The 13,674-nt window shown below is 38.3% G+C and overlaps 1 protein-coding gene across 3 annotated transcripts; it reads left to right on the top strand.

Annotated features, from left to right (window-relative positions):
* Positions 1 to 602: 602 nt before the first annotated feature.
* HWS (Galactose oxidase/kelch repeat superfamily protein) lies at positions 603 to 3,988 on the top strand. Of its 3 annotated transcripts, none has more exons than XM_087697904.1 (2): positions 603 to 1,032; positions 2,074 to 3,986. In XM_087697904.1, exon 2 carries the CDS (start codon positions 2,076 to 2,078, stop codon positions 3,351 to 3,353), a length of 1,278 nt encoding a protein of 425 aa, XP_087554030.1. In that variant the 5' UTR covers positions 603 to 1,032; positions 2,074 to 2,075; the 3' UTR covers positions 3,354 to 3,986. The 3 variants fall into 3 exon arrangements, with proteins under 3 accessions (XP_087554030.1, XP_087554031.1, XP_087554032.1); XM_087697905.1 differs by lacking the exon at positions 603 to 1,032 and adding an exon at positions 1,088 to 1,642 and having other exon boundaries at positions 2,074 to 3,988; XM_087697906.1 differs by lacking the exon at positions 603 to 1,032 and adding an exon at positions 1,674 to 1,938 and having other exon boundaries at positions 2,074 to 3,988.
* The last annotated feature ends 9,686 nt before the right edge of the window (positions 3,989 to 13,674 follow it).

Raw genomic sequence — 13,674 nt, 5'->3', positions numbered from 1 at the left:
ACATCTTCCAATGTAGGAAAAGAGGCTCTTTTCCATTGTTCTTTTTTCCTAGTAGCGTTCAACATTACAAGTTTGTGCGAGGGAAGCACTGCATACCTAGCTAGGTGCGGTTAGAGGCATGGAGGTTGCTGAGTTTGGGATATAGCTTGGGAGGCATTGCATATCTACCTAGGTGTGGTTGGGGGCTGTTGACCCACACCCTGGGATTGGTAGCCCCTTGCCTCTAACCACACCTAGCTATGAATGATATCGCTCCTTTGTAGAATGCGCACCAAACGTCCATGCTTGGGATTGGTAGCCCCTTGCCTCTGACCACACCTAGTTATGAATGATATCGCTCCTTTGTAGAATGCGCATCAACCCTGCATGCCAAGGGTAATTTGTGCAGGGCTAGCGATTTGCGCGTGTCCTGGCTCTAACCTGAAATCTACATTTCCGATTTGGGTTCTGCTTTTCCGATTCGGGTTTCTATACTGAATCACCTGTTCGGGTGACCTTTCCTGTAAAGGGATATGGGAAGAGAGCCCATAGAAAAATAAAACCCTAGGGAGCTTTTTGTAATTGTTGTAGGGTAGTGTAGGGACTGTAGTGGAGGCCATGTTCTTCTTTATCTCTTGATGGGTCTTCATGCGCTGAGAGAGAGAGAGACAGGATGTCTTTCCTTCTTCCTTTTGGAAAAGCCTCTGCCAAACCCTAAGGTGTCCTTTTCTGAGCGGAAGAACTGCGCTTCTTTTGGCGCAGTCTTCACAGGCAGGCGCACAGACACAGAGGGAAGAGAGAGAGAGAGAGAGAGGATTGCCTCGGGTCTCTCATCGCCGCAGCTAGATTAGATAGGTAGAGAGAGAGAGAGAGAGAGAGAGAGAGAGAGAGAGAGATTATAATAGAGGTGGTGCGCATGGGTGCGGATGGTGCACATGAGTGATGATCATCTACCATGATGATGCCTCCATCTGCTGCTTCTTCTCCTCGCCTCTCTTCCACTTCTTCTTGGAAGCATCGATTCGGCGCTTCTCGGATCTCTGTTAGGACATGGTACCCTCCCACCCACAACCCCCCCGGCCCCCTTCTGTCTGTGTGTGCGTGTCTGTCCTTCTCTGTGTGTGCGTGACTGTGTGTCTCTGTATTAGCCCCTTTTCTTGTTTCTTGGTTTTATGGTGAGTAGGCATGATTGTGTATAGGCAGCATTGGGAGGTTTTGTTTTATTTATTTGCATCCTTTTCTTGTTTCTTGGTTATATGGTGAGCGCTGAGCAGGCATCATTGTGTGTAGGCAGCATTGGGATTTTGTTTAAATTGGGCGCCCTTTCATTTCTCTGTCTCGACTTGGGGTTTATATAGCCTCTATCTGTCCCCCCCCTTTCTCTCTCACCCGGTGTCTGCAATGTCGCTCTTTAGAGCTTCTTAATTCCTCTTACAGGTGCTCTAAGAATGTCCATTTTTTGGTGTCCGTTTGCCTATTTAGCTGCCGTTTCTTCTCTATTACCTCTGCCTTGAGAGGCTTCTTTCCCGTGTACTAGTCATTCTCTGCCTGCCCCATCGCTGCATTGGGTCCTCTGTCTCCAGTGCCCCGCGTGCTATGGTAGGCATCCTTCACGCTTGCAGCTAACTTTACTGAAGTGCGCCTCCTTTATCTAAGGCTTCGGGTAATCTTTTCCTCTAATGGGCTGGCCTTTTGTCTTTTTTGGTGGCTTGGGTGCATGTTGACTTGGTCAGTTTTTGTCCTTTTACTGGGTCATGATTTGTCGTAGAGAATTTTGCCATTTCCGGATATTCGGAGGCGCATTGATCATGGCACTCTTATCGTAGATGTTATAAAACATCTTGAATATGGTCTTTGTCGTTGTTCTTGTTGTTGTTTATGTCGTTGATTATTTCTTCAGATATTGATCAAGAAGCCTCTCAAGCACCTTGACAGGATCATTTTTCTTTTCTTCGATAGGTCTCTTTTGTTTATGTCTTTCTCTTGATTCAGTTTTAGTGAGGCACCCCAATCTTGTACGTCGAGGGGTGTTTATGGAGAGCGAGTGTTTTAACTCTTTCAATGTATCCATTTAATGGTCTTGTTTACTTGCAGAAATGGAGAGTTTTGCTCACTCATTAGCACCCCAGCTTCTTGCTATCCAGCATCAAGAATGGGATTGGAATGATGGTTGTGCTGATAGTTATGTCTATGGGTTTGCTTCACATAATAGAAATCTGCCTGCTACCAGTCAGCCTCAACCCAATGAGCCGACAGGTGAAGACCTGTCCAGTGCCTTACCTGATGAATTGCTTGAAAGGATCTTTGTGCTGCTTCCCGTCACAAACATATTCCGTGCCGGAGCTGTGTGCAAAAGATGGCACCACATTAGTACTTCCCAACGTTTTTTAAGCTTATGTGAGGAACGAACTACATCCAGGCCATGGTATTTTATGTACAAAGATTCTCAAAATTCTGCAGGGTTGGCTTATGATCCTGCAGCCAAGAAATGGCACAACTTTAGGCTGCCACAAATGGAGGCATCAAGTGGGTTCGCCGCTTCTGCTGATGGCCTTGTGTGCTTTGTGGATAGTTCAATTGGGCATGATTTCTACCTTTGCAATCCTATGATCAAGACATGGATGAAACTTCCATCTCCTCCTGAAAAGTGGATGTCAGATTACTACTCAGTTTCGATGACAGTAGACAAGGGCAGAAATGTGCAGACAACAGTTGTTGCCCGATCCAAGCAGGTTCCAGATGATTATTCTCGGTGGAATCTAAGCATTGAGGTGTTTGACACATCATTGCAGAAATGGCAAACTAGGGTTTCCACTATTTTGCATGGTTGGCGCGGGGGTGAAAACAGTGTTATATGTAATGGCTCATTCTATTGTGTTACTCACTCTACTGCACTAGTGGGTGGTGGAGATGATGGATGTCGGCATGGCCTGATCGTTTACCAGCTGGCTAGTGGTACTCTGAGCATGGTATCCATGGGAATGCCCTGCTCTTTGACCTGTGTGAAATTGATGAACTGCAATGGCAAATTGACAATGGTGGGTGGGATAGGCAAGTCTGACATTATTAAGGGTATTGGCATTTGGGTGCTCGATTCAGAGTGGCGGGAGATAGCAAGGATGCCTAACAAGTTTTTTAGAGGCTTTGGTGGTGAATTTGATGATGTGTTTTCCAGCAGTGGAAGTGGTGACCTTATTTACATTCATGCATATGGGAGCCCCCAGCTGCTCCTTTATGACATTACACAGCGATCCTGGCGATGGTCTCAAAAGTGCCCCCTGGTGAAAAAGCATCCTCTTCATCTTTTTACAGGATTCTGTTTTGAGCCCAGGTTAGAGGGTTTATCCACGTTGCAAGTTCAAGCCTGCACTTAATTTTCTTGACTTGGGGGTTTGCTTGAAGATGTCAAGGTAGTAAGGAGTTGGCTTGAAAGCTTCTTAGCTATCTTTCTGCTTTTAGCCATCAGAGATCCAATGTATGCCTCATTTTTGGTATTCACATTTTCAAATTCGAATTGAGAATGTTAATGGTTTTTTAATCTGCATTGGGCTCTATTTTTTCACCACATAGTAGGTGTAATTTATAGGAATATTTCTAGGGAGTACATATGACTGCTCTGAGCATTGCAGTGAATTGGCAGGCTCCTTGCTGATTTATATTTGAATTGTACTCCTATTTTAGCCTAGGGTTGGAGCAAGGTTACTCCTGTTACTCTTATGTTTCCACTATGAACACAGTGAAGCCTTTTGTAAAGCCTGGCTGCGGAGCTTAAGACTTGCAGTATTGCCAGGCCCATTTATCATAAACGAGTTGTGATATTATGTAAACCTCACCTCTAGCATAAGGTGAGACTATGATGAAAAATACATCTTGTACTTGGCGTTTGTGCCTCTACGTTATACGATCTGCTATGCACAACTGCATAACTGATAAGGTATACTTGATATCAAGGTTTGATGTGGCTGTGGGATTTGTGGCAATCAAGTAAAACAACTGTTAACTATGACTTTATTACTTTGTGGAGGCGACGTTTGTAAATGATGCTTATTCTGGCTTTCTAATGATTTGAAATAGTGACAGAAAATGAAGCTCAATGCTTTTCGTTTGGCTATTGTTTTCTTTTACTGATAAGTACTCTACTCAAAAGTATTGTAGACCTCCTTTAAAGAAAAAAAACTTGAGAAGGGTTATATCTATATGTACAGCCTCACAAAAAGAAGTCAAGCTCTAATATAGCTTTTGATCTGAAAAGCAATTATTTCCCATCTTACATCATTGGATATGACCCTGGAAAAGCTTACCACCCGATAGTAAAACCTATCAAAATGATGGGCGGCGGGCTCAGACAGGATCCATGGTTTGCCTATACCACACTGCACTTTCGATCACCTAAGCTTCCAAACCTGTTGGAGGCAATTCTGCCTTCTGGTCTAAAAGAGCCATCATCCAGATAATTACATCATGTAATTGGAGCTGTATTCAACTATCTTCCTCCAAACATGCCTGACCAGGTTACATGCCCGAAAGAAATGAAAGGTGCTCTCCTTGAATCCCTTTCACTCAGGGCTCATCTAGTTGATCTTATTAACGAGGTTACATGCTTAAAAGACATAAAAGGTGTCCTCCTTGAATCCCTTTCAAGCACGGACCACTCAGCTGCTTTCATTTTCCTATCTCTAGTTGAGCTTACTAAGGCTCTTAACGAAAGCGAAGTCTTTCAACTTTGGTGGACGGTGGTCACGTGCAAGTTTACAGTGCACTCAGTGGCCCTCAAGACTGGCTGATGTGTCTTAAAGGCCATTTCACACGTGGTGCCTTCCTCCTATTTGATGCACATAGGACTTTGGAGTCTGCAAGTGTTAAAGCGAAGTTGGAGACTAGAGCCAAGGAGAGATGCAGTATGTTGACATGGCTTGTGTTGGCAGTCTTGACATGATGGAGAATGAATGTTTGGCTCCAAAAGAGTGAGGGCTTATCACTGAGATGGAGCTTGTAGAGGCAATTGCTGTTGGCAAGATGTGCTTCAAAGTCCTGGTGATTTTGTCTCTCTAGTGTATCAAACAATGGTATGTCAATTATGCTTCTTTTTGGTGTCTTGTATTTTATGGCAGGCTTCCTATTTGCTTTGCTTAGTTCTTTTGATCAAGATTGGGTTACGTGGTGGGGTACAAAGATAACTTGTGATGCCTTGGTCCCATCGTTTTCCTTGGATAGAGTGCTTTAGTAAAAGTGTCTTGTGTCAATCACTCTTTGACCTCCTAGAATGGCTTGATGACAAGGTTTCCTCCATTGTGGGTGTGTTTGTTCGTGTTCTCTATGTTCCAACACATTTGCGATTGAGGCACTCCAAGTTGAGCATAAAGTTTGCATCCTTTGTGATCGCATACATGAGCCTTTTGAATATCTTGAAGTGTTTGATTGGTAGGGATTTGAAACAGTTGTGCAAGTGGGCCTTGGAAGCTTTCTTGATTCGTCCTACTTTTGCAAGCAATGTGGCAACTCCACTAAAGATTACTTAAAGAAAGGAGGACATTGACAAAGGTAGCCTTGAAGACCCCAAATATTTGTTGGTAGACTAGTTTATGATGAATTAGGCCCTTCTCGTAACCTAAAAAGAGGATAATAGACTTGAGAAAAGGGTGTTGAAGAAGGAGATGGAAGTATAGGGTGAAGCCTTGTCCAAAGCAGTAAAGTGATGTAGTGTGCAATTGAAAGATAAGAATAAAGAAAACGTTGATCCTAGATCTTAGAGCAATAGATCTAAGAATTTAAAAAAATCAATATATTAATCAAAAAGCTCGCATGGTTGCCTTTGGTTGATTGCAACTATGTGCATCTTTGGGTGAAGAAGTAGACCTTATTGAAGACCCAGTTTTATTGAAATGATGCTCATGTTGAAGAAGATGATTGTAATGACTTGGAATGCCTAAGGCCTTTGCGTAGAAAGAATGAAGAATGTCTTGTTCGGTGTCTTGAAAAAGCAAAAGTGGGATGTGCTTATACTCCAAGAACTTAAGATGGGTAACGAGGAAGCAATCTTAATATGTAGGGGTTGTCATCCATAGCTAAAGGTTTTGTCAGGGGTAGAGGCGGCTCTATGATGTTGGTGAAAGACCTCTTAGTTCATATTGATATGTTTTGAAGATGAAGGGTCTTTATTGAGGTAAAGGCCAATGGTCTATAGCTAGGCAATCACCTTGTATGTATACATAATGTACAGTCGTATATAAGTGAAGATAACAAGAATAAGGGTATTGTTCATTTTGTATCCACATAACTAGTGTTCTCTCTCTCAACTCTCTTGCACTCCATAACTTCTATCTTGTATCCCACCATTGCTTCCCTCTCGATTGGTATCAAAGTAGTGTTCGATGTTTGTAGAAGCTCACGCTTGGAGTGAGGAGCGTGAGGAGCAATGATTTGTTGTGATAGTCGAGGATTTGAGCTTCTTCTTGGACATTGATACTTGCTGTCTGCACATTGATAGATGTGCTTTTCTCATGGTTTGGATCTAGATTTGAGTCAAGCAGGTTGAGTCATTGAGGCTTGATTTGAGGTTGCAATGCTCGATTTGGCTACATTTGGGTAGTGAATCAAGGTTGGAATTGATGGAAAAGAGCTTGGCTTTAGATGCTCGGAAAGAGATTTTGGATGCTCAAAGAGACTAAGCAATATTAAAGCTTTTCAAGAGGGGAAATCAACATTCTCTTTCATTTTTTCCTCTCAAATGTATGTATAGTATAGGAGAAAGTGAAAATACATTTCAAACATTCAGTTTGGCACCATTCTATCAAATTTGAGTGGATATTAGAGTATGCTGTAGAAGTCTTGGAAAACTATGTTAGCTTGATAGGACTTTGGTATTTTGGCCATACCCTTTGCATACGCTATCATATTGAGGTGTTTTATAGCTCAAAATAAAGAGCGTGACAAGAGTTATAGATTTGAGCAATCATAGAGTTGATATTGTACAAATTTCAATTCTTTGTTTTGCACAGAACATAACAATTTTGATTTGGACAACACTTTTGGATAACAATTTGTACTCAGATGCTCCTAATTTACACTAGGTTTTGGATTGAACATAAAATTTGATGGATTTTTTTTCTTGAAGGATTTGCCATGCTGGCTTATGCTCATTTTATAGAGATTATGTAGGTCAAAATTGATTTGTGAAAGTAATTTGCATATACTTGGTCTGTAATTGTTGTTTTATGCTCAAAAGATAACCAAAATACTCAAGAAATCTTGCAAAAAATTCACATGCCTTTGAGAGTATTGAAATATCATTTTTTCATTAGTTTTATATCGATTTGATATTTGGAGAGTTGTTGCTTGGCTTTGCCAGGCACTCCATTTGCAATTTGTTGGTCTATTTTTTTGAGCTTGCAGTAGGACATTCCTTATTGATTTTGATGTGCATACGTACTTTTGTCATTATGGCTTCTTCATCGAGTTCAAAGAAAACATTGTTTAATATTGAAGAGCTTGATGGTATGTGCTTTTCATATTGGAAAGAGCAAATCTATGATGTATTGGTTCAGAAGTAGGTAAAGCTAATCAAATGTAATGAGATTAAGCCCAAAGACATGGATGCAAATGTACAAGAGGAATTAGATGAGCTGGCATCCTGTACTATTGTGTCAACACTCTCAAAGCCCATGTGTTTTAATGTGAAAGACTTGATAGGTGCATATGGTGTAAAAAAAGCTTGGTGACCTATATGAAAAAGGAAGCGCATCCTCACAAGTTTATTAGCTTTAAAAACTCATTAATCTTTGCATGGAGGGGGCTTCAATGTTTACTCACCTTAATGAGCTCAAGTCTATGTTTAGCCAATTGACATATCAGAAGATTATCTTTCATGATTCAGTGAAGACCATGTTCTTATTAGTCATCTTACTTGAGAGTTTGGATACTTTTAGGACTACCATAAGTACTTGTAAGAAAAAAAAATGCAATAGAGTACATGAAATTTATAAGCAAGTGATGAATAGGGAATATGGAAAAGAAAAAGGTTGATTACAATAGATGGTTAATGCTTCCTTGTCATGTGCTTTTGTTAGAAGCTTCAATAGTACATAGGAAACAAACGAGAGCAAAAGCTGTGCATATAGAAAGGCATGGCTATAGTAAAGAAAAAAAGCCACATACTACTACGCCAAATAAAGTGTTGCATGCATGTTTTTTCGAGCATGTGCCCAAATTTGACTGTCGAAAGTATATTTGGTAGGTTTATAGATTATGCATGTTATTTAACATAACAACCCTTCAATTTTTGGGGGATGAGACCCCTTGAACCTCAATAGAGAAGGGCTCCAATCTACTCCACACCCCTTAAGAAGATCGGTGGGAAAATCCATACCATGATAGGTATTCCAAATAAGAACCTAGTGTAGTAATGACCTACATATGCATGTAGCTAGCCTAGGAATGTGGCAATCCTCACAATGGTTTATCTTTAGCTATCTAGTCACACTCAACTACAATCTGGTATTGAAATCGGGACGTACTAGGTGAATGTGCTGCTTATAATTACATTCTCCTTATATAGGGGGCTCAAAAAGATAGAGTCAACAATTATCTATGTAGTTGAATGAAGGGTGGAGAATTGATCTCCAATAGTAACTCTACACTTGCGGTGGTCTTACGAGTGCTAATGTTGAGAGTAGTTTGGTCACTGAGGAGGTGAATAGAAAGAACAATGTAGGGTCAAAGAGCTCCAATGCACTTATGGTGAGAGGAAGGTCAAATACTAAGGATGGTAGGCAATAATAATGATATTTTAATACCATATTAGAGAATTTGAAAATTTTCCAAGTCCCAATTTCAAATAAGTGATAAATATTTAACCATGTGGCTAAATCTTGATCCATATTTGAAAGTGGGATTTGGAAAGGTAGATTATATAGCATTTAAGGTAGACTCCACCTTTAAATAAGATAACAAGATTTGACCATGTGGTCGATTAATAAAGGTGTTGGGGGTTCCCAAAGTGCATGGAAATTCGCAAAGTCCCTAAATAGTGTTTTTGGCTACTCTTTTGGTGATGTATCTTGGTTGCCATGGATAATGGCATGTCTTAGAAGTGGCTTATGGTTTCTAGAGCATTGTTTCATATTACTCTATATATCGAGTGGTTCTCTACTTATGATGGTAGAAAGAGAGGATGCATTCACCTTGGTAATAACTATGCATGCAATATTATTGGAATTAGGGATGTACATTTCTAACTTTCAAAGGGTTTTTCTTTTGTTTTGTAGAATATACTCCACTTTCTAGACTTCATAAAAAGTTTGATTAGTACCGGCAACTTGATGATTGTAGTTATAGAGTAATCTTTGGTGATCATGTGTAGAAGAGTTGCAAGGGATCTCTCGTTGTGGCCAAAGGGCCAAAATTTGGCACTTTGTATTCTTTGCATGTTTCTAGTGTTAAAGACCATGTTGTAGTTGCCACTAGACAATGATATGTTTCTTTATGGCATGGCCATTTGGGACACATGTCAGTCACTGGAATAAAAGCTTGTGCAGTTTAAAATATATTCCTTGTTTTAATTTTTAAATTTTTTTGTTAGTATTGTCCACTTGAAAAGCAAATGAAAATGTCACATAAGAGAGGTAGTGGAAGTAGAGGATCAGAATGTTTTGATTTGGTTTATAGTGATTTCTGTGGGTCAATGCCCATGGCTTCATTGGGTAGAGTGTTGCAAGAATTCACCATATCTTAAAACAAAATTGAAAAAATTTGAGAGAACCACTAATTGGAAGAGAGCAAAGTTGAGATTTGTCCCCCGTGCATGGGTGAGCACATCCCCATACATGTATTTATTTGATTTTATTATCTTGGTGCTCAAAATACAAAAGACATCCCAAAATAAGCCCATACATTTCTCTTCCTTGCACGGTTCTTTTTCACCAATTCTTTTCTCAAAAGTAGACTATCTCTTCTAAAGATAAGATTTAAAAATATTAACCTTATCTAATCATCACACTAAGAGCATGCATCCAAAATATAATAATTCCACGCTACTTGAGTGCTCAATAAATGAATATCCCTTGCGCATAATAAGCGCTCTTCAAAGAATAATATCTTTACTTAATAATTTGTTGCACCAAGCATAAATCACATTAGTTCCTACCATTTAACTACAGAACATGAGTGAGTAGTGTTACACATAGTTGTACACATGGCAAATTACAATCATGAGGCAATTAAACAATATTGAAAATTCGTAAAAATAAATTAAATCATAATTTTATTTTCTTATAATTCATATTGTAATTTTGATAACATGTCGAGGGGTTAAGAAGCAATTTTCCTTAGTTGAATAAAATAATCCATAAATAAATGCAAGGGTGGCCAACCATATGCTAGTGTTACCTCAATGCGGTGAATCCACACTAAATCAACAAGGTGAACAAAATGATTTATGTAATACCCTCATAATACCTTAGTGCGGTGAATCTATACATACCCCCAAAGGGAAATAAAGTAGCCATGAATTTTCATAGATCATTATCTTAATGCACTGAAATTATGATATTCGACCTTTTAATGTGATTGCAAATGGTTAACAATAATTATGGATTAATAAATGGGAGATAAAGATGATTTTAAAATCCACTGAGACTCTAACAGAATGGTTTTTATATTTGACTAAATATTAGTGATATTGATTATCGGTTTGGATAGTGGTGAAATCATGATCTATTATCTTTTTAGGAACTAAAATCTCAATGTCCTCATCTAACAAAAGAGGATCCTCAATGACAAGAGTGGTAGGAGGTGTTCCTTTAAAGGGTTTCAATAAACTAATATGAAAGGAGTTATGTATTTTCCAATATGGAGGTATACCTAATTAGAAAGTATTATCATTAATCTTATGTATAATATGAAATATGTTGTAATAGTGAGGAGCTAACTTGATCTTTGGATGCCAGTCAATAGATTTTAAGTAGCACTTTTGTATGTGCATTGATATCAAATCATTTTCATTAATTTAATAGCTCTATGTTGCTTATTAGCTTGAATGGCATAGTGCGATTGAGACTGTTTAATTTTTTCAATTGCATCCTCTAAAATTTTCTTATGGTCCAATACCAAAGCATCGACAACAAGAACATCTGAAGCTATAGTGGTCATGGGAATATACAATTTCTTGCTGTATATAATCTGGAATGGTACTTGACCACTAGCACTAGAGTATGGTATGTTATTATAATAAACTTGTAAAATGGGTAGATGTTGGTCCCAATGATTAGTTTGATTAATCATATAAGATCAAAGAAGGTCTAGAATAGTGTTGTTATTGGCCTCATCAATTAGACCATTGATTTCAAGATGAAAAGTAGATGTGAAGTCCATTTTAGAACCCAAATTCTTAAGTAAGGCAACCCAAAAGTGATTATAGAAGCGATGATCAAATTCATAGAGAAGAATTTGGGAAAAGCCATGATGAGGAAAAATAGAGCTGATAAAAGACTTGGCAGCTTGAGGAGCAATTAAAGTCTTCTTACATGGAAGAAAATATGCTTTTTTGCTAAACCTATCAATAATAGTCCAAATCATATAATTATGCCTTGAAGTAGCAAGTAAACTAGTGATGAAATCTATGGAAATCTCTTCCCACAAACCAATAGGGATGGTTAAATGCATGAGCAAACTAAATGTTTTGCCATGATGCTATTTAACCATCTGATAAATAAAATATTTGAATAAAAATTGAGCTACATCATGTTTTAAATTAGACCAATAGAAAAATTCTTTGCAAGTAGTTAAAGAAGATCGAATACCTCTATGGCCCATATAGAGTGATTTATGCATTTTGTGCATAGCCATGACTTTAAATTGTGTAGATACACACAACTTCTTTTGAATATACAAAAATCCATTAGCAAAAGTATAATAATTGAAAACAATAAGTTAGAGTCATGCACATGATGCCATACATCACAAAAATTAGGATAAGAAGGATAAGTAGAAACAATGGAATCAAAAGACTGAATTGCTATGGAAGAAACATGATATGAAAAAAAAAAACATTTTATCAAAACCAAGAATATGATGAGTAGGGACATGATCATGGAGGTGATGGCCAAAGACATAAGCTACAACATTAGCATGTCTTAGTTGATATTGAATCATAGGATGTAAGTTCTGAATAAAGGAAGCCTACTTAACATGCCTATAAAAAAGCAATAAGTGAGATAAAATGTGCTTTATGGCTTGTTGATCGAATTTTATTAAAACTTCTGAACCCAAATGCTAATGTTTCCAAATATTTAGTGTATAGACAACAATTAATAACTCTTTATCATATATGCTATAATCCTACTCTAAGGGTTTCAACTCCATATTCGGGATTTTGGGCATTTCCCATCAATATGGGAAAACCAAATCAAAATGGATTTCATGAATTTTGGGAATTTCATTAATTTGGAACTTGGTGCAATTGAACATATTATTGCTTATGGTTGTTTCCAAGAGATTGAAAAAAACTCAAAAAGGTGGTGTTAATAAACACCTTAGTTTTAATATCCTTGAAAATATTCAAGGAAAATCTTAAGTCGATGGATTCTTGTAGACTTTCTTTAGCCTTCAATACAACCTTTGGGGAAATTTTAAAATTTTGGGGAGATTTTGTACATTTCTTCATGTAAGAGAAGACAATGCTATCTATTGTTTCCCATCGTTCAGGATCTTTTTTGTTGCACATCCAATATTTATCCCAACAATTAAACTACACCTCTGCATCTGTAGCATTTTGACGATTACAAATTGGTGCCCAATATTGTATACGTACCTTGTTGAAGTTTTTGGAATTTCTATTTGTATCGACCTCACTTTGTGCAACACCAAGCCATATTGGATATACTGGATCTGAAGGTCTAACAAGCACAAAGTCATCTTTCTTAACATCAAGCATTGGTTCAAATGCATGTTTGGGTCGTTTGCTCAAAGGACCAAAATAGTGATCATTCAACTCTTCCAATCCAATGAAGTCATTTGCATTATCTACATCTATATTGGTTACATCACTTTGTGTTCTTGGCCAAAAATCTATAAAAAATAAATCTTCTTGGACATTTGGAGTTTGAAGAGCGTAGATCATATGTTTCCAATAATCAATCACTGGTGTTATAAACTTTGTGAACTCTGCTTCATGTCCTTGTACATTTGACCATATTTTCCAATACTTCAAATAATCTTTAACTCCACTTACTACTTCTTGATGATCCTTAACATACTCAAACATGGGCAACAACATTGGAACACCCTTTGGAATAGTAGGCTTTCCTACAAGGTCTCTCTTCCATAATTCAATGCCACCTTCTCTTGGTAACCAGTCTGGGGACTTTGGATGCATCTTGTATTGCATGACAGGTGTATCTCCTTGCGTATACAACCGAAATTGAAGAGGTTTTGAGTGACCAACAAGTGTATCTTTCGAATCACACAAGTATCCCTCAATGTATCTCTTAAAGTCAAGCACATGTGTTAATAAGAAAGGTGTAGGACTTGTCATCTGGCATGATTGAAAATGTTGCATAAGATGAGGAAAAGTGAAGGTCATGCTCATCCTTAGCTTCTTTGAAAATTTGCTAAACATTGCATCGATGTCTTCATGTGTATGAGCCTGATGCCAGGAGGCATATTTCACGGTGGATTCCGTGCCACGGTGGATTCCGTGAG

The sequence above is a fragment of the Lygodium microphyllum genome, chromosome 17 (assembly GCF_053477565.2).
Source record: "Lygodium microphyllum isolate KBCC chromosome 17, Lygodium_microphyllum_v1.1.10, whole genome shotgun sequence".
NCBI lineage: Eukaryota > Viridiplantae > Streptophyta > Polypodiopsida > Schizaeales > Lygodiaceae > Lygodium > Lygodium microphyllum.
The sequence above is the reverse complement of the archived record's forward strand: the minus strand, read 5'-3'. Positions and strand labels throughout refer to the sequence as shown.

Bases quoted from the DNA above. Each gene is read 5' to 3' on its own strand.
- HWS (XM_087697905.1), top strand. From the start codon at position 2,076: ATGGAGAGTTTTGCTCACTCATTAGCACCCCAGCTTCTTGCTATCCAG.